This window comes from Mytilus californianus, unplaced genomic scaffold, assembly GCF_021869535.1.
Source record: "Mytilus californianus isolate M0D057914Y unplaced genomic scaffold, xbMytCali1.0.p SCAF_2, whole genome shotgun sequence".
Classification (NCBI taxonomy): Eukaryota; Metazoa; Mollusca; class Bivalvia; order Mytilida; family Mytilidae; genus Mytilus; species Mytilus californianus.
In genome coordinates this window covers 107,248,274-107,276,005 of record NW_026262668.1, presented here as the reverse complement: position 1 = coordinate 107,276,005, position 27,732 = coordinate 107,248,274, and the positions used below count along the sequence as shown (strand labels likewise).

Genomic DNA, 27,732 nt, shown 5'->3' with positions numbered 1-27,732 from the left:
AATACGCCGTAAACAAACAGTATGTTTATGAAGAATTTCGACACCTGAAGACTTACATTTTCTTGTTATGCATAAGACAACAGAAATATTCGTTATTTTATTCAAATATGTAACAAGTAAAGAAAATGGAAACTTTCGGTACGTCAAGCATTTGCAAACATGGTTTAGTTTATCGTCACACAAAATCAGCTGTAATTTCCTTATTTAATTTTTGTTCTAGCATACGTAATGAATAATTGTTAATTTACAGGATATTGCAGATTTGATTAAGATTGTACCTTAATTCATTTGTGACGGTGAAATATGCAACTTATTTCTCGTGCTATATAACAGTAATATTTCTATACAATTATTTTATTTAATTCATCCTTTTGACATAACATGACATGTAAATTACTGGCATTTGCCTTGTATTTCAATGTATGTCTGATGTTTCTTTATTCAGGGTATTTATTGAAATAACTGAACTTTCATTAATGTGACATTCAGAATTTCCAGTAGTGTCTCCTTGGCTACCAGTATGAGACATTCCCCAGATTATTTCATATAACAGGGTCTTCCATCTCACCGTTTAATATTAATATTAATATTCAGGAAGATTGAATTTGCTTTTCAATAATCTTTTCGTATTTGTTGTACGTTTAATTTGAATTCTACCGTCTATTCATCAATAATATTTAATAAAATATTTCGTAGAGATATGGAGATATAGTTGTGTAAATAACTTTTTATAACTTGTAATACGTGTTCTTTTGATATTTGTGTAATAAACTTAGGTGAACAAATTAATTACAGTCTATAATCTTTCCATGTATCATATAAAAATATCGTTTCAGATTAACTGTACATGTTTATACAAGAGTGCCAACAAACGTGGTGTTCAACATTATCTTGGACAAATTTCTGCAACAAAATTACCAAATACGTTCAGTTCGTATAAAACAGAGAATGTTATCACAATTACATATGCAGATAAACAAACGATCCCAAAAGGTTTACTTAACGTCCATTTTGTAAAGAACATGGCCAGCAATAAAAATATGACTGTTGATAATAGAGTAATAGATGAATAGATTAGTCCTTCACTGCTTATTTTGACGAAGTCTCCATGATTAACTGCCGCTGTCTCAATCAGCCAAGGAAGACCAAGGCAGACCAATATATCAAACACATTACTGCCAATGGAGTTTGCAACTGCCATATCACCAAATCCTATAAAAAAGAATCATAATACTGAATTTAAGAGACAAGGAGCAACTACTTTTAAAATAAGGCACCATTAGTTTCCCGATGCTCAGATCTCAAAACTCAATGAAAAGAAAAATAAAGGTAACAAACAAATACCGTGGGAATCCCGAACTCCTAAAGGAGCAAATCAATGGGCACGCGCCTCCTGACATGCACGCACTACACGCCTTGCGAATCCACAATCAGTCAAAATGTCTGAATCAAAAATACAACATATTGGGTTAAATTACAGATTAGACGACGATTCTGATATCTAAAGAAGTAAGACTGAGGAAATATGTCTCTAGTGAATTGAAACACAGACATATCGTATCAGTCACCCAATTCGTGATTGTGACCGTTAATGTTGTGCAGTGTTGATTTCAGTCGTGCTTCCTCATAACTCTGTTGGGACATGTGTTGTGTATAGTGTGAACATGTATGTACACGCCGCCATACGATGAGGCAGAGAGTATTGTTATTGCTGAGAAATTGGAGGTTGAAAATTGGATAGTTAAAATCATCACGTTTGTCATAGATATTTTGAAACGCTCATGTGATAAGAACAAACTGATTTATTTTCAAAATATTCTTTTGACATTTAAAATTTTGCACCTGTCATATTATGACAGTTACAGTAACGAATAGCCCCTTCCGGAGAAAAACCAGGAGTGACATCAATATCATTCCTTTTGATGTCAACAACAAACTGATAAGATAAGAAGGCATACTTGTGTCGTCACCAAACGCCCGAGATCTGTTTATAAGCCTGATATCTTTGATGAATTTCTATAACATTTTTAAATGTTTCATTTAGAATAGGAAGTAAGTACAGAATCTGAAACCAGTGATCATATTACCAGATTATAAAGGTTCAAATAAGTCAAGGATATATATGCAAAAGGTGGAAATATTTTAACTTGTACTTTTTGTAAAACCTGTAAGAAGCGATCTTTTTGATTATCTGTCTGTTCTACCTAATCTGGGTTCATCACAGGAGACGCTTACCATGTATATTTAACCAGTATCGCTTTTTTTTGGGAGTTCATGCGATTCCCTCAGATTTTGTGACTTGATTGGAATATTTCAACTTGATACAAGAGTAGTTTTAGCTTTTTCATATTACAAGCCCCGTCATAAAAAAAATGACTATCAGTCATTCAACGAACGGCTACTAGTAAATCGATTTTAATTTCAGCTTACCATCTCTGGATACAAACAAACTGGACAAACAGTCGGGGACACTTGTTCCTGCTGCTAAAATCGTTAACCCCATGACGGTATCTGCAATGCCTAAGGAATCTCCTGAAATAGTAACAACATAGTGACATGATTCTTTTGTGTATTTTACATGTGTTCTGGTGGACTTTGTATTTAATCATATTAAATCAACTTTACAAGTTTTATTGGCAACTAAATGTCGCTACACAGTATAATACGGGAAATCTGATTCAAAGCAATGTAACAATTTCAAATGGCAAAACCAAAAGGTATATAAATATATAAAAATATCTATACATAAGCATTGGTACCCAGAGAGACTATTAAGGATTCAAATAGTAGTTTGGAATATATTTATTTATTAGAATAACAATCTAGACGCTAGTGCAATAAACACAATATCTAATTCGTTATCAATTTCATGTACACATACTATTTCAATTTTGTCTTTTGCCGTTTTAAACCAGCTATCAGTTTCATAGAACCATGCGATACATATTGTTTACAAACATTCTTGAAATATTTTATAAACAATCAATTTTTAACAATCTATAAAAATAAATGTTTTGATGTTTCTGCTTATCTGATCATGTACAATAGTTTTGAGAGGATGTTTAATTATCAACAATACTGATATGAACATTTTAAAAATCATTTCATTGGTAAAAATTTTGCGGAAAATACCTTTAAAAAGAAACTCTTCGACAAATGTCGTTAACAACACAGTTGGATAGAACAAGTTCAAAACTATGAATAATCATTTCTCCATGAATAAAAACTTTATAGTTAATACGTTTAATTCATCTTTACGACACTAAAGCATGAGTTATCCATTTTCATGTCAAAGCGTTTAACATATTTGGTCTTCTTAATTTTTCGTGGATACGGATATCATATCATTCGTTTTTCATATAAGAAATTTACTCGAAACATTATTCGTTACACATAAAATGAAATGTATCAATTAATATTTGATGAAGCAACAGTAAATGAAGTGATTGTGTTAAGATTTGTCCTATACCTATCTAACTGTAGGACATTTCGCATTGACAAATTTATCAATAGACATACAGGCAATCGGACGAAGGGTTTGACAGGACTAGCACAGACACACCCCTTTTCAGCCTCCCTCTCTCCGAAATTAGACCTCCTAGGACATCACAAATTATGGAGCAATATCGTAAATACCATATGTACCTCCAGTTTTTAAAGCTTGTGTGCATAATGTGTTAAGCAATCTGTTATATTGATATTCAGTTTTTAATTGTTCCTTGGACATAAATAAAATTTTGAGTTTTTGCTTGCTGGTGGTTTTCTGTGACATGAACATTACTTAACTTAATGAAGTCTTTTTCGTGATTTTTTCTTCAAAATATCATACGATAACGAAAAGGCGGGTAATTTGTTGACGCAAAACTGATATGTTATTGTTCCAGGCAACATAGCGGTGCGAAGGCCATAGTAATATACCGTGCGTCCGGTCTTGTGAGCATTTTCATAGGTACATTTCTTGTCAGATTTTTTATGAATTTATACTAAAGGTCCATAATACCAGCAAGCCGAGTAAACGAGTTCAATAATTGGCGTAATTAAACTTTCTTTACAGGAGTAATTTGGAAATACATTTTAGGCAATCTCATGCCTACATTGCTTTCTGAATATTTATGAAAATGTTTTTGTGTTAAATACATTTTTGATTATCTAATACTTTTTCAAGATTACCTGCTATTGTAATCATCCAAACCATTATATATGAGAAACCTGCAATCCACACCACTGACATTATAAAAGTCAAAGGGTACATCTTCCTCCATCGCCCGGGTAGCCTACAGTCTGGTATACTTATATACAGTAATGCCTTTACCGGTAGCATGGTTACCCAGAGAATACGAGCAGGAAAAGATATCGGTATCAGCCATGGTGATTCATATTCTTTACCTTCAAGAATTTTACAATGTATTATAACATGTGAAAAAAAGGAGATGTAGTGTGAATGTTAACTCAACTAAATTTGTTTAATATGTGTTGCTGTGCTTTCTTGTGTTACTCATTAAACCAGCAACAATTATCACAGGGTCGTTTTATGCAAAGTTGATAAGATTTGGTTGGATACTTATTAATCATATGTTAGGGATATGGATACATCTCTTGTAAAGGAGAACTTTATAAAATAAATATTAATGAGTACAGCAAAATGCGTATCAGGACTTTTTTCCTCGTTTGAACTGATTCGATATTTGTCATGTCAGGACATTTCAAAGTAGGATATACGGTATGGGTTTTGCTAGATTGTTGAAGACAGTACGGTGACCAAACTTAGCTTAAATCCATAGCATTTGGACGTTAATGGACAGTTTATACCACATCTCCTTATTTTATATACTTATATACTGAGGTCAATAAAGTACAGTTTAACATGCATTAGATTTCATTATCGTAATCAAAGTTGCTTACCATATGACATTTTGATACGTTCAATTCATTCGCAGCAGGAACGATTATTTATTTTGTCTAAATTATCTAGATTATAGACATTAGATCTAATTGATAGTTTTTGAATTACAAAACTTCGCAAATTAATTGCCAGGATTGTATACTTGAAAGACAATGTTGTACTGAAAAATATACAAAATAATTCTAAAATGTAGTATAACAAATTTTTTTAAAGGTTTTTAATTTACTCTGAACTTTTTCTTTTTTTCAGGGTTTCATACGTTCCTCAAAGTCTGTAGTAGGTTTTGGATTTTCAAGTATTTTGGCCTATAGCATCACTTAAAATACAATAGTTGTCGAAATGCGAGTCTGAGGATGTACATTTAGAACCATTAATGTTAATACTACCTATTGATAGATACATTTGCTGGTTGACTGATAATCCCTGAATATATCACCAGCCCAGTAGCCAGTACTTCGGTAATGGCATGAACTTATGCATATTTTTATTGCAATTTGCTGTTATAAAACTTTAGATATCGTTTAGAATTGTGGACTTTATCTCTTTTGTGCACTGCTCATTTTGTTCCTCGTCCAGTTTTGCCTTTTTTTTTATCTTTATATGTTTTATCAGCTTTTTATCGAAACAATTTAATTCACTCCAAAAAATCAACATTTTGTACAAATTTTATTTTTATGAAAGGAGCAAGAACTTTTTAAAAAATGTAAAAATTTAGTTTTATTATAATTCATTTTGTTCAGAGTTCAAATTATAATTAAATGTGAAATGCATATCACATTTCTTTTCAACAAAAGTTGTTAGTTTTGCTTTGGACCTCGTGTGAAGCTTCTATTTTTTTCATTATATGTAATATACTTCCCCATTTAATAAAATTAATATTCAATTATCATTTTTCGATAGAATATGTGTGATAATTAATTACATCTCATCATTTATCTTTCAATCAGCAACTATTGTACAAATAACAGGTTCATAAATAAAATTTAGCTTTATTTGTTCTTGTACAAATAAAATCTGTTACCCAACTTCTATATTGAGCAAGCGGTAATGTGGCTATTTCTTTTTGCATAACAGTTCATTTTGGGGTCCTCTTTGCGGTCTGCGTTTTAACTATGTCGATTTCTTTGAAAAATCAGAGACAATGATTTGGATTTAAACAACTAACGCTAAATTGCAGGACAAAAACAATATATATACATTGTCAGATATAAAATGTAGTTAATATTGCTATGTGTTTCTTTTTTCTACATTGACCAGAGGTATAGGGGGAGGGTTGAGATCTCACAAAACATGTTTAACCCCGCCGCACTTTTGCGCCTGTCCCAAGTCAGGAGCCTCTGGTCTTGTATGTTTTTTAATTTTAGTTCATTTATATGTTTTGGAGTTTAGTGTGACGTCCATTTTCACTGAACTAGCACACAATTTTATTGAGGGGCCAGCTGAGGACCACCTCCGTGTGCGGGATTTTCTCGCTGCATTGAAGACCCATTGGTGGCCTTCGGCCGTTGTCTGCTCTTTGGTCGGGTTCTTGTCTCTTTGACATATTCCCCATTTCCATTCTCAATTTTAGTTGTACTCATTACGAAACAGGAAAATAGCCCGGAGAAACTCGCTTTTCGTCCTGTTTCTAAAGCTCGTACAAATAATTTTTACATTTCCGACAATGTATATATATTGCTTTTTTTTCAAAATAAAGAACTAATCAATCTTACTATCTTTATGTCCTTCGTGCGGAACACTCTCATGTGTTCCTGTAAATGATGTTTCTGCCTCGTCATTTTTGGCGTCCTCAACATCTTTCACTGAATCTTTAGAAGTATTATACACACCATTGCTTATCTTTTGTGAACCTGTCAATGACTGAGTTTCATTTTGTGATGGAGGGTCTTCCGGAATATGTCGGAGTTTTCGATAAAGTCTTTCAAAATAATCTTCGAGATCTTTATTCCAGTACATTATAAGAATGTAGCCAAGATACAATAAAAACATAATCAAAGCCTCATACCTGTAAATTAAAGATTGAGGAACATTCAATTGTGAGTTGTTTGTGTTTTTTTGGTAAGTCTTTCATTTTTGTGTAAAATGTAATTAAATTGTAGTGTGAAAACTTTTTAATCATTCATTAGAAATAGTTTCTCAATTTAACGCTTTATATGTTGCAGGTAAATCACTTTGGCGCGTTCAGAAAAGTCCCAGAAGCATCTACTGTCAAGGTTTTAAAATTACATAAATTGTAAATCATGTCTTCTTTTTTATTTCAAAACAAAAAAAAATATTTCTTTAAAAACTGATTCAACAGTTAATTTTTGGCTATGTCTTTATTCAAATTTTCTCTCACGCGATTTGATTTTATTGTTATCATGTGACGCAAAACTGGTTTATACAACGTTACACTAAAGACATAGTATTCCGATAAAATTTCCCACCACTGAAAATGTTCTTTTTTTGCAAGTCAAATTTGGCAGACAACAAAGATAAAACAGTCGCCCAAAATCACACAAGCGATCCTCCTGGCGAAAAAGATGGTATAATATGCCAACCTAATGGTTCCATTTATACCACTTAGTATTAGTGTCTTAATTTATGTGGTCCAAAAGAAGACATTTCTAATTCATGGTGACGTCCATAAAATTATAGAGGGGATGACTTCAACTAGACCACTTGTTACCCTTGGTTTAATAGCTTCCCTGTAACAGCAACCCTCTATCAATGAATTCTTGATAGAAAATGCAGCTCCTGAATATCGTATCAACTATGAAATATAAACTCCATATGCAGGCGCTGCTGCTGGAATGATGCTACATAGAAATGGAAAGTTGGAAAGCTGAAATCATCTCTTTTGTCGTAAAGTTTTTTTTCAACCGACCTTCATTGCAAATTTGTAGATGTAAGTCAAAACATGAGGCACAGTTAATTGTATCTGTCGTATCCTTTATTTCAAGTTCGATGGGATACATGTATTTACATAGTCTTTGAATTATATAGTGAGAGGAAATCATCTATATAGCGGAATGCTCGCTTTTTTTTTTTATTCTTCCAAAGAAGTTCCTGTATGGAGTATGTCTTATATGAATAAAGAAACATGTCGGCAAGAAGAGGAGCACAGTTGGTTCCCATGGGAATGCGAATTGTTTGTTGAAAAGTTCGTCCTCCTAACGAAACAAATATGTTGTCAATCAATAAATCCAGCATCTTGATAATATCAGTTTCAGAGTATTTTTTTTTTTTTTGGTTTGAATCAGACTGGTCATTTACAAAATATGAATTGTCTATCCTTAAAACAAGATATTTGTATCTACCATTTTTGTAAACAGTTTAAGACTGATGTTTTTAATTTGTTTTTGAGTTTGGAGTGGGGAATACTTGTGTTTCTTAGGGTAGACAAGTCAAATGTTTCCACACTATTTCAAGAGAAAATGAAATATGTTTGCAATAAATGAAAGTAATAGCGAAACATTCACAAATAGGCTAATGATTCCCTCTAGCAACAATTAGACTATTTCAATTGTCTTTAACTTTTCTAACTAGAATTCCAACTTTCATAGAGTTATGTAAGATATGAATAATAAAACAGATTTATGTTTTACCAGTCGATATAATTTACATTGTTTTAATTAATAATATATATAAATATTTTTAATAAGTCTTCAGTGCATTTTTGTAAGTGATAATATTTTTTTTTCCGAAAAATATATATAAACATGTTTGAAAAATTAACCTTACCAGTACACTTTGCCGTTTTGTATGACAATCACTAGAGTTGCAACAGCTACGATATAATATACACAGTCTCGTAACATTGGCCACCATGTTAGATTAACTACCTTAAAAATATAACGAATGATGATAACAAACATTGCATGTTCAATCTACGTTTTGAATTCCAGATATATAAAAGTAGTATCAAAAGCCCGTTTATGCTCCAACGCTGCAGTTTCAAAGCAAAAGTAAGGGACTAACGCCTTAGACGGCGAAAAGGTAATCGAGCATTGTCTCAAAGGTATAGAACACTAATTTGGCCCGGTCAGAAAGAACATACAAGAAAGTAGTACATATTTTAAACAAAATAGGTCCTATGCATAGCGGTAACTTTGTCAAAAAATAAAATATTTGGATAATTTTGCTTTCAAATGAAAACTTAAAAACTTGATTTTTTTAGCACAAGTCAGGATAAGGTAAAGTTGTGACATGAAATGATTATCACTTTATTTAAACGTAAGACGAACTAGCTATGCATGCTTGAAGTTGCAGAATTTAACATAGAAAGCAAGGGGGCTATGAATTAGTGGTGTTATTCCTCAATTGAATACTTATAAATCACTTATTAAAATGTCATTCTCAGTTACCCCATGCATCATACAGTCTTGTGTTATTATTTCGCTAGTTAAAGGTAACAGTAGTTTACCGCTGTTCAAAAGTCATAAATCGATAAAGAGAAAACAAATACGGATTACAAACTAAAACCGAGGGAAACACGTCAACTATAAGAGGAAAACAACGGAACGACAGAAACACTGAACTGCAACAAAAACAACGCCAACATACATATAAACGGACTATTTGATAACAACTGTCATATTCCTGACTTGGTACAGAACATTTTAAGAAAAATTAGTTAGTTATTTGTAGAAATGAATGTTAATTTTTCTCGGAGTTTTCCTTTATTTTCAAATACTTCAGAAGAATACAATAAAATATATGCGATATTAACAAATAAAAAAAAAAAAATTATGCGTAATCTATCGGGATTAAATTTACATGTATTAACTTTTTATCTGGAAACGAATGCATGTTGAATGACCTTTGATGCAAAATTTTAAATAACAATGTATTATATTGAATAATATTTATTTATTGCACGGATAAATGTAACATTGTCGAAATATTTTTTTAAAGAATATAATTTATATATTCAAATTCACCAAAGTTTCATGACCTTTTCGATTCTGACACGGAGAAATAATCATATCCTTTTACTTGACAAACGATTTTTGAATGACATTTCCACGTTATTATACATATCAGAACTAAGATGTTAAATTTTTATAGATACAACACCTCCCGAAACGAAAGATGATTTTTATCAGCTATAGTTAGAGGAAGGGATAAGGCGTCTGTGCAATGCTAGGCGGTGTTTTCGTAGAAGTGAGAAGTGAAAAGTACAGGTTCCCACCCCGCCCGAGAAGGAAGTAAAGAATCAGATCTACTCTAACATTGTTAGGTTGATATTCTAGGCAATTTAATAAATATTCTAACGCCTGATATTTCTTAATCATATGAAATCCGAAGGACAAGGTATAATTTACAGTTGTCACTACACACAGGCAGACATAACCGCAAATAATATATTCTATTTTTAATTTCACTATTATTACATATTAAAAACTAAAAGTTTTTTAAATGCCTTACACTCGATGAATTTGATATGGTTTGCCATTGCTATTTTTCATGGCAATATTGACTCAACAAAATAAAGTTGATCATGACTCAAAAATTTTAACTATTATGCTTGTATACATATACGAGCTATTTTAGAACAAAAGTTTTGTTTTGAATAACAGCTACGGTATTACGTAATCATGCACACGATAGATGGAACACGAATATTAATTCGATATGTAATCCAAAAAAAAACGAAATGTGTAACTGTAATCCGATTTTAAATCAAATTTAACTTAATGAAACATTAACTCGTTTTTGAACTCAATATTTAGCCCTTAAAAATAATATGTAACTGCAATTGAGATGATTAATTCAACTTAAGCTTGATATTAATGGAATTGATTTAGATTAAACATAGCCGAGTTGTAGCTCAAACAGTAAGTCGAACAGTATTCGAAGACATTATCTGAAGTTTAGTTAAAGCGTTTAATCAACATTTAATTCGAACTCAACCAAAAGTTTAAACCCTATCCCGCACTATATCTCGAATATGATCGTCTTTTATTGATGGTGTTTATGGAAATCAATTTTTTTAATGATATTGAGGTCTATCATTTAACTTTCGGATAACAAACCATTCCAGAGAATAAAGCACAAACTCCAACAATGAACAGAATATTAAAGACTGCCGATCCAACAATTGTACCAACTCCGACGTCGCTCTTTGAAATAAATACGCCTACAAGGAAAAAGTTAAATGAGTACAATTTTAAGGCATATTTAAGCTTCAACATCCTGGTTATTCTCATTTCAGGTCTTGACTTAAATCTTAGAAATAAAAAAAAGGATAAATGACCGACATCACTTGCATTACGAGTCCATATATTTCCCTTCAAAATCAGAAGTTGTTGGTATAAGATAATCAAAGTGTCACCGACTTCGTTTTTTTGTTGGTGTTGTTGTTTTAAACATTCTACAACTGTAGTCGCAGAGACAACTGTTGAAAGAACGCGCTTTTTATGTCTTTACAGCGTGACAACTTTACGCTTAATTGTATTTTCAACATTTGATGTAATTTAATCAAGAAGTCAACTTTAAATGATTATTAAAAACTATGAAAAAGCTGCGTAAATGACACTATGGTCATTATTTATCTTTAAAATTTTACGTTTTGAATGTATTATTGTACAAATGAATACCTATTTTAAGAAATTCCAATAACATTTCAGACCAAAGCAGTTACATTAATTATTTTGAGTTAGAATCCTGCGTTTCCAAGTTGAGCAAGATGATTGGTGCCACTGGTGTTGCAGGATCTGTTTTTCCTTCTGTAGCATCCGAGATTATTCCAATGTTCTTGTGTGGTTCGTGTTGCTCAGTCTTCAGTTTTCTATGTAGTGTTTTGTGTACTTGTTTGTTATTTTACGTCTTCTGTTTTTGGGTTTTTTTTGCCACGAGGTTCTAGTATCTCTTCTATTTATGAGTTTTGAAAGTCCTTTTGGTATCTTTCGCCGTTTGCGTATGCAATTCAAATCGAACAAAAAGAAGCATTGGTGTATTTTCTTATCTTCACCTTAAAATCTTACTTTATGATTACGGCAGTAAACCCAAATTTGAACTATTAAGCATATTACCTATCAATGCTGTGAAGAATTCTGGTGCAGAACTTCCTGCTGCCATGAAAGTGGCACCAGCCACATCCTCTTTCAAATTTAATTCTAAAATAGATTATAAGCATTGTTAATAATTTCATATGTAATAAATTAACGGCAACACTAATTTATCGATGTTAAAATGTCCTCAACAGAATATTTTTAAATGGCTTCCTATTTATGAGAAGTTCAATACAAAGCCAACGTAATTAATAACACCGGTATCGCAACTTCTGGTCTATGTTATAATAATAAAATAATAATGAAAATATATAAAGCGCTCTATATCAAAGAAACAAAATTACTCTAAGGCGCTGTACATGTTAATTCAAACAAAAAATGCAAAACATACAATATATCAGATGCAAATACTGAAATAAAAAAAAGAATTAAATGATTCAGCATATATTTCATTTCAAATTATATTCGTTTGTTAAGTTTGTTTTTTTCTGTCATTTCTGGAACCTGTAACTATTTACACTCTGTTTGTATAGTTTCTATTATCTATTATTATGTAGTATTACCTTTGACTTTTTTAATCTATATAAGATTAAATGAAGCAATATATCAGAAGCAAACAGAATACGTCTTCCTGTTATTGCGTGCAATTTAATTGATATGTTTACCATATAAATTGCACAACCAAATATATACGACCAATAAAAAATCGTGTAATAACATTTAACTCTCCTGATTTTACTGAAACAGATGCGCATTTATCAATTAATGTGTAGCTCTTCAGATTTGAAAAACCGAAACTAATAGAAGTCTGAACGTTGAAAAAGTAGCAAAAATATAGTCAAATCCGGACAGGAATCAGAGATATACATTAGGGAGCTACGTGTCTTAAATTCAAATTCTACTGGTCTGGAGATACTTTTAATTAAGGTGTCACCCAGTGATTGTAATAACATTTAATGACACCAATTGAACTTCATTAGAGATATAGAGAATGTCACTTCCGTTATGCTTGTGGCCAGAATAATGAAAAATCCCTAGCCTAATATTATATGTTATCGGTAGGTATGAGGAAATATTCTTATGTTGAAAACAAGTAGTTCTCTTTCTTTGTGATTTAAAAGGAAATAAAAATCTACATTTAATCCAGAGCACAGTGTACAAACGATACAAATCAAAAGCACCGATCCATTAAAACCCAGAACTGATTTGTATAAAACATCTGTTATATCGAGACAAAAATCAATTACGAATTTGAAGAGTTCTGAAAAAACCGAAATTGTAAAAAGTTATTCCGAAAATTTCTAAGTGCATCTTTGATGATTTTAACATTGTATGGATAATAAATTTATTATAGATGACTTCATATAAAAAAGGAGTGTCCATTATTTGACTGGTATATCCAAGATGACGAAACGTGCCTTAGCAGGATCATCACCAAGTGGTTTCAAAAGTCCTCAAATGTACCGGGTATATAATTTAGTACACTAATTGCGCGCTTAGTCTAAGTAAGACTCATTTGTGACGCTCATATAAAAAGTACATGACCAATTACGAAGTTAAAGAGAATTGAAACCTTTAAATTCCCAAAGTTGTGGCAAGTCTACTCAAGGCTGTCTATGTCTGACAGTAGAAAAACCTAAAAGTTTCGAATGATTTTTCTCATTTTTTTTAACAGAAATATACAGAAAATGACCACATCAATGATATGTCATGTCAACAGAGGAGTGCTGACTACTGGGTTTGGTATGTCCGCGCGGATAAAACATCCCTTAACAGAGGTATTGACACAGTAGTTTTCAACAAAGATTTAAGGGTTAAATTTGAGTACCACATACGTTCATTTTTTCTCTATCTTCATGTTATATGTATTTAGGTAAGTTGGAAATCAGAAAGACAAAATCAATATAAATATGAAAACCGGAAATCACTTTTCCTGTTAAAAGTTGTAAGTTTAACCGTAATAAGTATTTTTATACTTATTATATTATAAGAAGTACATCGTTTATTTAACATACGATTATGGGGGTGCAGAACATTTATGGGCCGATCATTTCAGCTGAAATCAGCTGAATAGTTTGATCACAAGCTATTAGAGTGTAGAAAAATCAAGCTTCTCAAAGATCGAAATTAGTGTATGTCAAACTGCTAAATATCCAATGAAATTACGCGTCTGTAAATTGTGTGGTTCAAATTTCTTGAATTTTTTATATTTTTGTCAACAGATCAAATTAATATTTTGTAAACATTTTGTGAAATTTAAACGGGCCAAATCTATTTTAGTCATAGTGTTGGGTACCCCCTTAAAGTAAGGACTAGGTTTAACTTCTTTCCATTTTCTTTAATTATAACCGTTCTTATACATCCTTGGCTTTCAAATATTCGGCTTTGAGCGTTCCTGGCGAAGGTAAATCAAGAAAAACGCTTCGGACGCATGAAATTTATAACGTGTTGGTTTCAGTTTTTTATAGCACTGAGTCGATACCTCTGCTGGTGGACTATCAGTCCCCGAGGGTATCATCAGCTCAGTAGTAAGTGCTTCGGTACTGAAATGATTTATAACAAACCTTTTCGAAATTGTCCGTTTATGATTTTTTAAATAATAAAGAAACCAAGGTTTCAACTCCCTCAAGCAAAGTTGACCTTAGATGTTTTTGGCTATTTTTTTAAGTCCTTTTTGGTCTTTGATCGTTCCTGGTGAAGGTAATTCCAGAAAAAGCGCTTCGAACGCATGAAATTTATAACGTGCTGTTCTAATTTTTGAATGCGTTCAAACAAATGACACAAGGATCATTTCAAAATTTACACCCCTCATAATTTTAATCGTTTGTAGGAAAATAACATCGCCGAAATCAATGAAGATGTTATTGATTTTAATACGTCAAAGTAATCTAGTAATATCTTTTTAATAAAATTGATAATGGAAACGGGAAATGTGTCAAAGAGACAACAACCCGACCAAAGAGCAGAAAACAGGTCAAGGGCACCAACATCTCGCATCCGGAAGCGAGCTTCAGCTGGCCCCTAAACAATAATATATACTGGTTCAGCATTTTTTTTTTGATAATACAAATAGATTTATTTCAACTTGCAAAACTTTATGTACAAAACAACAATGGCTCTATCTAATAAATACAAATTTCACTATAACTAATAAGTTCATTTGTATTTATTTCATTTATTTTTATTCCCACTCCTTGAGGGCAGCTCAATGTCGAGCCATTAGTATGTGATAGAGATTCAGCGCCTTTATTTCTGAGTACCTCTTGCAGTGAATTTCAGCTTTAAATAAGTTGCTTATTCCTGTGCTTGGTTTCACAACTTGCATCACGTCTTTAAGTTTGAGAACACAAAGCTCATTTTCTCGTGTGTGTGTGTGTGTGTGTGTTGTTTTATTTTATCCACAAAATGTTATTACAAATTAACCATTTTTATCTACATGTTCAGTGTATGTATATTAAAAGGTTATCTCGACTTTCATATCTTTGGTACACAAAATAAGTTTATTTACCATAATGATGAAGTAAATCATCATAACCATAGATATTCGACAAACTTTCTACCAATGTATATTTTGCATGCATCTATACATAATGTGTGTGTCTTTTATGATTACAATTCACTGTTTATTATTATTATTTTTACTTTAATAAAAAAAAAAAAATCAACAAGAATTGATCACATGTCATATCTTTCAAGGAAATACAAAAACAGCAATGAAACGTCGACAATACTTTAACTTTGTATATTATAAAAATGTGTGGTAAAAGATAAACGGCGTACTTCGAACACGTTTTTGAACAATTGAATGGAATCAACCAAAGCACACACTATATAAAGATTAATTAAATCATTTAAATATCTTTAGAGTTTGATATTAGTATGTGTTTTACAGTACGATATACAACATTAGAAAGTCAGTTATAACCAGCGCTGTGGTTGGCCAAGAGATGTCTGGGTTAAATTAGATTATCCACATTTTCCAATCATATTTCGTCTTCCGATTCTTGTTGTATGTCTCGTATGTTGATGCTGATTGTTCTGTGATATAGAGTTATGCTGTTCATTTAATGTTATCAAATATTATTGAAAAGAAAAGTTATTTCAAAATATCTTATACAGATAGTTAGTATTCAAATATTAAATTTCTGAGGAAGAAAACTTACCGTCACAAATTACTTCTAGGGAGGCCACGAAATAGTCGTCACAAACAATTGCCAGTGCACCAAACAAATACAGGGCAATAAAAATGTGGAGAAATACTCCGCCATCTTGTGTCTGTTCCAATGTGAAGAAATTCCCTGGAAAATTGTCCACAGATCTTGGGATGCAATCCGTATTGTTTTCATCGTCTGTCAAAGATAATTTGAAAGATATAGTTCAATTATCCCCAAACTTTGATGAAAAATAACTATTTAGAAATAAAAAGGTGTGGAATAACTATATAGAAATAAGAAGGTGTGGAATGATTGCCAATGAGACACTTATCCACCAGAGACTAAATGACGAGGATGTAAACAGGTATACGTTACCGTGTGACCTAAAACAATGAGCAACTGTCTACATTTGCATTACTTAGAGTTATTTCCAGATGAAAATATAGGAAATTGCGTATTTAAAATCTTACTGTACGCCTTTTTATATAGCTCTTTGGTTCTGATTCCATTCATTCAATTCCAATCAGGAAGACTGTAGGTAAATAACGGGAAAGAGAGAAATCTAATGGTCAAAGTTTCATTATTATTTGAAATTTAAGTTATCTACAAACATGATGTGATTATATTTTGTATGTTTGTACGTACTATTTGCCTGTCCAGTTTTAATTAAAAGCAGACCAGATAATCCATTGTATTTAAGATCTTATATATTCAATACATGTTTTTTTTCTAAAATATGTTCTTCATTTCCAATAAATGTATTTGCAAAAATATCTCTTGATTATAAAGGATGGTCATTTCTTGTTGGATTATCGATATATCCGAAGACGCATTAATATATCCGACCTGAATTAAAATAGAGTCAATTGAATCTTTATCATTAAGTCCTTGTCATCATGGGCACCTCTGTATCACTTGGTGGAGGAGGCTAGAAATGAATTATTGTTTAAAGAATGTGTATTTAAAAAAATGAAGTAAATATCGATTCATATATATATATATCTGATTTCGAACTCTTACCTTGTAATTCTGACTCAAACTTTTTTTTATTTTGGTATGGTATTCCGCGTCAGAAAATAGTTTAAGATATTCTCGAGGGCACGTATTTTTTAACGTTAAGAACTAAGAACTGTTAACGATAAGAATTATTCAATGTAGTTGATTGGGAAATTTATAGCATAATCCACTTTACGGATATATATTTACAACAAGACAAATGATAAACATCAGATAGCAATACATAAAATGCATAAGAAAACAAGCAACGTGTGATCTGATTGACCATGCTGATTTTATGTAATTATAGTTTACAATTTCTTTATTAGTGAAACAGGTGTTAATAATTTTTAATAATATAAACTGTAATTCAGTGGTGTTTGGGTCAAGAACAATAAAGTTTTGGCAAAAAACAGATGCTATAAGTCTATAGGCCGGGCATACTAATGAGAAGTATACCAATGCAACGCACTGCATATTACAACATTTGCAGAATCGTAATTTTCTAGCCATGTCAGTATATCTTCCTGTTTCAAGGTTCAGCTTTAGTGTACCGCTACGCAATTTAGTTAAAAAGTGTGAATTATAAAAGTTATCTAAATAACCTTAAAACCTAATTACTTACTTTATATTCGTATAAATTCTAAGTTTTGCACGCTTTTCTACAGATGCTTACCAGCATTGTATATGCTGATTTGTTATTCTATTATTAATAACAATAGTCAACCAGTATTTGAGAATTCTAAATTTTCTCATAACACACTTAACAAAATGGCACAGTTGTGCCAGCCTTTAAAATGTTGCAACACAAATGGTTATGAATTATCTCAACCTCTTTTCCTCGATGGAAACCTCATAATTATTTCCAAACCATAATTAAGAACAGATGCCACCATACTGTCAAATAGTTCAAGTTGTTGCTTCATCAACAAGTACAAAATATTAACTGAGTTTTACAATGAAGATAAAGCTCGTTATCCCTGAATCGACACAATTCTCTGGGTCTGTAAGAACTTTCCATTAGAATAAAACAACATACCCAGATATATATATATAAGAATTGACATTTTGTAGCTTTTTCGTCGTAGGAAAAATGGACATTTATTGGTTGCCATCCATTTCCAAATACAACAATTTTCGTTTTGCTATAGGTAAAATATTTATAATATCACATTTATTCAATATAATTGACAATCGCAATTGTAATTATAACTCATTCGTTTTTAATCCTCGTTTTGGGCTCAATTTTTTCATTAATCAATCTTTAACTTATCTTTACATACATTTTATAAATTTTTGTATTTTACTATATAACAATCCTTAAATATGATAAATAAAAATTAGTCATAACTTATTTCATTTTTTTTTTTCTTAAAACAGAATTAACTAAAGACTCATTAACAGGAGTGATATGTTAATGAAAATATTCGGATTTTTAGATATTTGAAGAATAGATATTTAAAGAAATATTTGAAAATTATTTATATTTTTAATAAACAGTACCTTAATTGCGTTTATTTATGGAAGATCATAGTGTCCAAAAACAACTTAAATACAGATTTTAGAGACATGTAAAATTTTTCTAAATGGTACCCCTTTAAAGGCTTTTAGATATAAAATATGCATTATGTATTTCAGTACATGCTTATAAAAAACTCTTAATATTTATCAACATATTTCCTTTTGGTAGTTTTCATTGTAAGTTTTCTCCAGAGACAGATAGGAATACATTTTTAATGAAGGTAGCAAAAATATTATAATGATAACATTGACGTGATAAATATCAAGGTGAAAATATCAAAAAATAATATCATCGTGTGTGTGGGTGTTACCGGAAATGTGTGCAATTATGTATTAAATATTACATAGAGACAAAGACAAAGCAAACCCCAAAAGCCTTAAAATTTAAGGCATTTGGTCATTTCCGGAAATTGAGGAATATTTTCCCTGTTGCCTAATGTGATTTTTTTAATAATAAAGACTGTATCTCATCATATAGTATTGAGCAGAAAACTAAAGCAAAAAGCAACAAGAACTCCTTAAACTTAAGTTGAACTTAGGTGCTCCTGACGTTCTTTTTTCGCCGTTGGTGTTCCTGTCGTTTAATAACTCGACTACAAAATTGACGAAAGTAGTTGAAGTAATAAATCTAAAACAATAGATAATTAAATTCTACTTCATTCTAAAGAGACCGAGAAGATCCTAAAGTGATTTTATTTTGCAATTTCAATTTTGTTTTTTAAGGATGTACACCTCTGAGGAGCCAAAAATTTCTAGAATTAAACTTTTTTTCTTAACCTGATTTTTGGGTTTACTGTAAAGCAACTTATTTTCGCGGATACTTTATTTCGCGATTAACCCTTTCTAGTCCATTTCACGGCGATTCAATTTCGCGATTCTCACATTTACTTGATGTAGTTAAATACGGAAAAATCCAAGTTTTATATATTCGCGACGATTTATATTCGCGTTATTTTTCTACTCGCGAAAATCGCGAAAATAAATCGCTCGCGAAAATTAGTTGGTTTACAGTATATGACTGTAAAAAAATAATTGATGAAGAAAAAATCATATGGTGGTGCACTTCTTTTTTTGCTACGGCCCTTTGAAAGTATCCAATTTTGATGATTTTCCTATTTTTCATCAATTTTTACCTTTTTTTGGGCTATTATTGTGAAAAAAATCACAGTTCCACAATCAAACTTTTTTTCATACTTTCAATAAAGATGAAGTGGACCAATCTGAATAAATTTAACTTAAAAAACTATAGGTAGGTGTTAATATAAGAAAGTTTTATCATATTTTGATGCTTGTTTGTGTCAAATTAACCATGCTGTCAATTTTGTAAATTTGTGATTTTTCTCTGTTTTAAGAACAAAATGCATATTATTTCAACTTCTTTGTTATAAATGATTGAAAAAATACATATCTAAGAAATTTGAAAAGAAAAAAGTGATATGGGATGTACATGTTTCTGGTAAAATCATTTCTTGTACCCCTCACCCATTTTCTCAAAATTTTGGCTAAAAAGAATGACTTGATTGGTAATAAAATTTGAAAAAATTGATTACACAAAAACTACTCATTGTAAATACACAATTTTTTCACAGAGTTAAGTTTGATTATAACATTTTTTAGATTCATTGATATTTTCCACTTGTATCACATATTTTGGAAATAATTCCAGAACGAGATTTCAACGAGACTGTAACGTCAGAAGAATACATCCTTAAACTGTAAGTACAATGAATAATAAGAAATCAAAAAATCAAAATATGGTAGAGTAATGCATCAGATTGATTAAAAATAAATACCATTTAGAATTACTGTAAATGAAATAGACGGAATTAACCATTTTCAATGAAATTTTACTTAATAATTTCTTCGAAAGCTTTACCATTACCATATTTTCATTTCCACGATATTCGGGATATTGTTGTCTCATATTCGTCAACTCCACTTCCTGTAATTCAATATCAGATAAACGTGATTAAAAGTTATACCTCTTTTATAATATCATTTCATTGTCTGAAGCTTGTCCATATCATACATATATGACCGGACTATTTGGACTGTGGAATGTGAAATTAGTTTTCAAAGAACATTTTATTATTTCAAGTGTATGTCTATCTTTTCATATTTTATATATATTCTTTCCATATTTTATTATTTTGAACTTTGTCGTAAATTTAGACATAAGTGTTTTACACAGATTAAGTGTCATAATCTTGGACAAAGGACTCGGAAATTCATTTAGTCAATTTATTCTCTGTGACAGTTTGGACAATAATTTACCGGCGTTTTGCATTTACGCCGATCTGCATTTCATTTGCGCCGATTTTTTCTTTCATTTGCGCCGATTATTTTTTCATTTGCACCGATTTTTTTACAGGTAAATTACAGGTGAATGTTATTTTTCATCCTAAAACGAACAATTGTTGGGTCATACAAGCAGGAATATGAGTAATGAATTAATATTGTAGTAAAACATACGTGGCCAGAACTTGGTTATTATTTTGTAGGTATTTTTATGAAAAGGCACGAAAAGGCCACTTGAATTCGAAAATCAAAAGTATAATAAATCTTCCAAATGAAATCCTTCAGATGTTCACAAGACATCAGTATGTCGGATATTAGTATTTATATTTTTGGATGTTGTCTTACATATTTGCCTCAAGGCCTCAAACTTCTTGCATTTTATAGTGCAATTTAAAAAACACACTGACAGAATAATCTCATTTTGAGATTTTGTCATTAAACATTTAGATATGAGCAAAGGCTTAACTGAAAAAGAGAATTTGCAACAAGATGTATTTAACAAAGATAGTACAAGTGTGTTGCGGGTTAAGGCTTTTGTCATATCTATATTGTGTACGAGATTACTTGTGAAGGTTTGCGCCTATCAACAATAATCCAAAGCACTGCCACCTACGAACTCCTCAAAGAGTTCTTGCAGTTTATTTAACATGCAGAGAGCGTGACATTTTCCACATAGACGCAACATGTGATTTAACGTTCCCATTCATGTCGGATGTGGCTGCAAATTTATACATCCCGAACTGTCAAACGGATACTACTCTTTAGACTATAGCAAGGGATGCTGGATTGGAGAAGTCCATGAATGATAACAACTTATACTCCTGTCAACCGTTGGGTTCCAGAAAATTGAAAAAATATTATTCCTTTTTCGTATTTAAAATAACTTTGGTATATGCAAAGCGCATTTACTGTAAATCAACTTATTTTCGCGGATGCTTTATTTCGCGTTTGGCTCTTTCTAGCCCACTTCGCGATTCAATTTCGTGATTTTCAAATCTACTTGATATAGTTAAAAAAGAAAAGATCCAAGTTTTACATATTTGCGACGATTTATATTCGGGTTATTTTTCTACTCGCGAAATGCGAGAACATAAATCGCTCACGGAATGCTAGTTGGTTACAGTATGCTGAACACATATATCTTGATTAATCAAAGTGTTTTATCAGTGCTTCTTTTCTTCATCAAATATTAACTTGTTTGAGACGAATATAAAGATGATAACAGTAGACATACATTCAATTTACATGTATTATATGTCTTATATTGTGAACTAAAAGTCACAAGAATCATATTAGACATAAATAACTGCATAATAGTTTGTTTATTGGACATAAATGGATAAGCGATATTCAAATACAAAACTGGTTTAGGTAGCAGTAAGGTCACAATGACCCTTAGAAGTCTTCCTTGTGATCTTAGCACGCGAACAGGTGTTAAGACACGAACGTGCAATGGCCACAGAGGACAGATCCGACAGGAAAACCTCTGAAATCAATAAAAACGCTTTTTTACAGATTATCCGTTAATGATTTAAACTGTGTATGAAATACTTGAAATATCTTTAAAACGATAATGATAAATGAACTGTCATCAAGATAAAAGGATCTTCAAGGTCAGGCGCTGGAAAGGGCAGTTGTTGCCTTACTATTCATTAGAATCAAAGTTATTCAATCATTAAATAAAATAATTGGATTAATCAAAATATTAAACTAATCAAAATAAAGCAATTTGCAGTTGTGTTGTACTTCAGTTTGTAAACGAAAAAGTACTATAATTGTGTTCTCATTACGGAAATAAAGGCAACAGTAGTATACCGCTGTTCGAAATTCATAAATCGATTGAGAAAAAACAAATCCGGGTTACAAACTAAAACTGAGGGAAACACATCAAATATAAGAGGAGAACAAAGACACAACAGAAACACTTAAATGCAACACATACAGAAACGAACTATAAGATAACAATAGCCTTTTTCCTGACTTGGTACAGGACATTTTAAGAAAAAAATGGTGGGTTGAACATATAATTCAAACATTTCATGTCTGTTCTGTTTACTTTTTTTCAAAACTGATATGCATTTGTCTCTTTTTAATTTTAATCATTAGCGGAGTGAAATTGGTTGTAGTGAGAGATCTTAAGACCTAACAAAGAGACAAATAAGATTGTAAATAATGACGTAGATTCTCTGTCACATGAACTTAAAGTTTGGCACAATGCCTTATTACAGAGTAATAAAAATAGTCAGAGCCTAATTGTCAAATTCAAAGGAATATATTGAATATAGTTCTTGAAAAAATATATTACCAAACCTAAAAGTCTTACAAGTGAAAAAATTAGTTAAAAATTACTTCCTATTTTTTTCAACACTACAAATTTAGGGCGTTTATGCAGTGTTGAAAAACAATATGTGAGACTTTTCAATGTTAATTTCATCTAAATAACGATATGTTAACATAGTCCGATGGTCTTTATTCCTGCGGCCTAACGTATCGAGCCAGAACTAAAAATGAATGTCCCAAAGAAAAAATAATTTGCCCTTTGGCAATATGCAAATATATGTTATGATAAAGCACACATTGCCTGAATAATAGATTTATTTTTTTTTAATTTGACTTCATCTTTTTACATGACATGAATCGTTCGAAAGTCTGTATGGGAAAATGTGGTGCGGTCCGATACTCGCAGAAAACTTACATTACATATAATGCCAACAACACAATGTTTCAAGCTCAAGGTGGGTATATATTGTTTTATTCTAACTGAACATCAGTAAAGAACGTATTGCATATCATAGTTTAAAGTTTTGATTATTATTTAAAATAAATTCGGCACTTGAATGGAAAAAGGGGACAAATGTGTCAAAAATCAGAGCTTACATACTGTAGCACTCGGTTTTTATGTTCCATCAAATACTTCCCTTTTTTTATTTACCTTGGAGTTCGGTAAATACCTGGCTTGTGAAAAAAAGTATTAACAAAAATTTGGTAATACTTTTTTCACAAGCCACCTTTCATCAGCCTGTGAACATTTCTGACTCTTTGGTTATTCAGAATGAAAATGAACAGGAAAATTGTAAAAGTTTTGATCAGAAGTCAACAGATGGAATATAATATCACTAGATAGGGTTTGTCAGAGGAATAAGAATATGATATTTGTTATATAGATTTTTGTTTTTGCTAAAGTTTAGGTTGAACTTTTTTAAAAATTATTCATTTGAAAAAAACTAGCTTTTCATTTTAAAAAAAGTGTTTCCATTTGTATCAACGAAACAAATCTTAGACTGTATAAACATCATTTCCACAGATTGCCGAAAAAAGAATTCATCATATTTTGTCTTCTTTGATGTTCATATTTACAGACCATGTTATAAAACATTTTTTCGTTGTTTAGATTAACGAATAACTGTTTCTGCCCTATAAAAACAGTGCTTGAAATACTCTGACAAGGCCATTACATTAGTCATGAATAAACGGAGATTTAAAGTACAGATTCACGAGATGGAAACCAAACGACACAAAAAGACAAGTGGATAGTTGTCTCATTGGCAATCATACCACATCTCCTTATTTTTATTAAAGACATTTAAAGGATGCTGCTATACAGAATTTTGAATATCGGAGACGCCTGAAACTTTTGAAGTAACCTTCTGACTTTTAAAATGCGTGTCTCAATTTAATTCTTTTTCTCTGCACCTAGTTGGCAACATGTTTACGTTTGTTATACATGTATACACGTACAAATGATGTCATCTCAAATATCTTATCCAGTTTAAACAAGCTTATCCCAATTTTATACTGGACTGTGGTCACTACATTGTTACTTTCACATGTAATAAATGCAGATACAATACATAACAATAGACAAAACTTGTTCAAATGCTTTGACACGACGAAAAAACAATCAAATGCTGAAGCCGGTAAACAATATTTTTTTTCTAATCTGAGTATGCAAATTGAGGATTATGATATATACATTATATTTATTACATTAGATAAACTTAAAAAAATAAACATGAAATTCTAAGACCCAATAAAAAAAAATAACACTTTTTTCCAAAACGTTCTAACGAAAAACGGATCATTTTTATGCAAGTTTTTGATATTAAAAAAGTCTAAGCAGTTGCGTATTTCATAATTACCTTCGCTAAAAACTCAGTCTTTCTGCATCTTACCGTCAAAGTTTTTACCCACCCTCATTTTCTCTTCTTTTACTTTCCAAAACCCCTACCTTAACTGCATGTAATATATATTCACCATGATTATATTTTTCTTTACGAAAATTGTATCTGGTTTATACATTGATAGGCATCATACCATCAATAACTGGTAACAACAGGGTCTTTGTATGGCATAACAGAAATAGATATTATTCTTATTTTCATTCTTGACCCCCTCCTCAAACAAAGCACAATATTTTGTATTTGTACCATTGTAAAACTGTTTGCAGTATTCAAAGTTCATGCTTTGATTTAATTCAATTATAGTTTGATTTTATTTCATTATTTGACAAACAATAATCACAGAATAAGACTTTTCATGTGTTTTTCCTTAGATTTATTGCTTCAGGTTATACACTTCGATATTACATTTTGCGGTTTTTGAGGTCAATATAACAATTAATCTTCAATAAAATATCATTTATGTACAGTATGATGTAGTGCATGGGAAGTCCTACCTTACAAAAATTCAGGGGAAATCCTGATTTTCCATCAAACCAGAAGGCGTTAGTTTATTCTACAGCTTTTACTTTATAATTATAGTTAAATGAATGTATATTTAAACGTAACATGAATTATAACTTGATATTAGGATTACTCATGATAAATTTAAATTTACTTTATCAAAGCTTACATTAGAATACAAGACATTGAATTCATTATGGGACGACTGATATATGTAAATTATGTTATGTGTTTTCTGTTTGTTTCAGAGGAGTTTAGTCTCAGTATTATCCATTTAACTTCAATAAAATATTTACAGCTGAAATTGGAAATTTTCTATGAATCAAACAACATTTACTATAAGGACAAAACGAATCCGCCTGTACAAAAGGTGTAAAAAAAAATACTGAACTCAAAGGCAAATTTAAAAAAGGAAAGTCCATAAAAACTGACAAAACCAAACGCTATCAATCAACGGAACAAGTGAAAAGCAACTATCATATTCCTGACTTGGTACGGGCATTTTCCGAAAATGATGGATTAATCCTGGTTTTATAGCTAGCCAAACCTCCAACTTGTATAACAGTTGCTTATAATTCCGTTATATCAATAACATTGGGTAAATAACCAAAAAAACATTATAGGTTAATGTGACAATAATAAGCTTTCATTTGGTATGATTTCATGTTTTACCACAACGCATTGACCATAATACATGAACAAAAATAACATTAAGGAACCGGCAACTACTACAGCCCATCTGGAAGTCTATTAACATTATCATTAACACCTAGCTAAAAAAAACATTAACAGCAATGTACAATCAGTTCTGTTGTTTGAATCAAAATGCTGGCGAATTATTCAAAGTAACATATAGAAGGTAAACGTATTCCACACCTGTCTCCGCAAAATTCAGAAAATCTTTATCAATTAAAATTATAACATCACAGATGAGATAAAGCAAGGACTTTAAAGATGGCTATGTAAATTGGAAGAACATCAAAAGTAGCTCTCAACTGGACACCAGGCCGTCCTCGTACAAGATGTAGGAGAAATGTGGTGGCCGAGTTACATTAGATTTGCTACAGCCCAGGGCAAACTGAGCATGTGGTAAAGGACAGGGAAGAATGGAATAAGCTTGTGATAGCCTTATGTCCCATCCGGGATGAAGAGAATAAGTAAGAAACCGGCAGCTACTATCCTGAATAGGGACGTGAAGAGTTATACATTAATATAAGTCAAGTCATAAAAAGTGTAATTGAATCACATCAGGGATAATATTTTAATGCATTCTTCAATATGTCTAGAAGATACCAGTGTGGTCCAGTACTATTGTCCCTGTTTAACCGTTGAAGACATCCAAAAAAACTATAGAAACATAAGTTATATATTTATTATTTAATCTTTTGACGACACCTTTCGAGAAATGTTTACCGCATGTGCAAAACTTTAAATTTCTTGTCATTTCTTACATTATCTACGATAGTTACCTAACAATATCTGACCACCGCTCGTCTTGTATTGAAAAAGAGCTTTAGTACACCCACTATTTAAAAACCACCGATGATCTGTGTGGCTTAATTGAATCTATCTTATAAATGTTATATATATGTTATATGTGGTAGGTATAAAATTGTTTGATTGTTGTGTAAAAGATTTCCAAACGCAGGGTATCTGATAAGGACTGACCATCACGAATCTTGTCTATTAGGTAACTTGGGTAAACTTAATGTATAATACACAGAATATACAACATCTATAGTTACCTTCTGATAAATCCCTCTTATGCCGTTGATGTGTATTAGGCTGACCACCACTAGCCCTATAAACAAGGGTGCCCAAAACAACAAGTGTATAGAGAATCACTAAAATCCCAAGTTTTAAATAACGTCCATGCCTTTTACAGTGATATCTTTTCATTTTCCGTTTCTTCACAAATCATATAATTACTATAAGAATTATCATCCATATAAATATAGAATGTTATCATCTGATACACATTGTACCCGGTTGATAATAGAAACATCTCAGTGCAAGATCATGTGTTATTACAATTTTATCATCGTTTTATTTAATTAATTCACTGACATAAAGGTTTGCATGCTATAACAATAATTGAAAACGGCGCACAAGTTGTAAAAATATAGCACGACAGGTTGCTACTATTGTTATTGAGGTTTTTTATAGGATTATTTTATATCTAT

The 27,732-nt window shown here is 31.3% G+C and overlaps 1 protein-coding gene across 1 annotated transcript; it reads right to left on the bottom strand.

Moving 5' to 3' along the window:
* Positions 1-82: 82 nt before the first annotated feature.
* LOC127730678 (probable sodium/potassium/calcium exchanger CG1090) lies at positions 83-27,657 on the bottom strand. The gene is made up of 9 exons (XM_052239193.1): positions 27,295-27,657; positions 16,062-16,247; positions 11,920-12,003; positions 10,921-11,024; positions 8,627-8,727; positions 6,616-6,908; positions 4,171-4,386; positions 2,431-2,532; positions 83-1,212 (listed from the first exon to the last, which is right to left on the bottom strand). The coding sequence occupies exons 1-9, from the start codon at positions 27,446-27,448 to the stop codon at positions 887-889; spliced, it is 1,566 nt and encodes a 521-aa protein (XP_052095153.1). The 5' UTR covers positions 27,449-27,657; the 3' UTR covers positions 83-886.
* Between the last annotated feature and the right edge of the window lie 75 nt (positions 27,658-27,732).

Excerpts from the sequence above, each read along its gene's own strand:
- LOC127730678 (XM_052239193.1), bottom strand. The coding sequence starts at position 27,448 with ATGAAAAGATATCACTGTAAAAGGCATGGACGTTATTTAAAACTTGGG. Across the intron at positions 12,004-16,061 it reads CCTAGAAGTAATTTGTGACG|AATTAAATTTGAAAGAGGAT; the intron begins GTAAGTTTTCTT and ends AATCTATTTTAG. Across the intron at positions 6,909-8,626 it reads CAAAACGGCAAAGTGTACTG|GTATGAGGCTTTGATTATGT; the intron begins GTAAGGTTAATT and ends TTTAATTTACAG.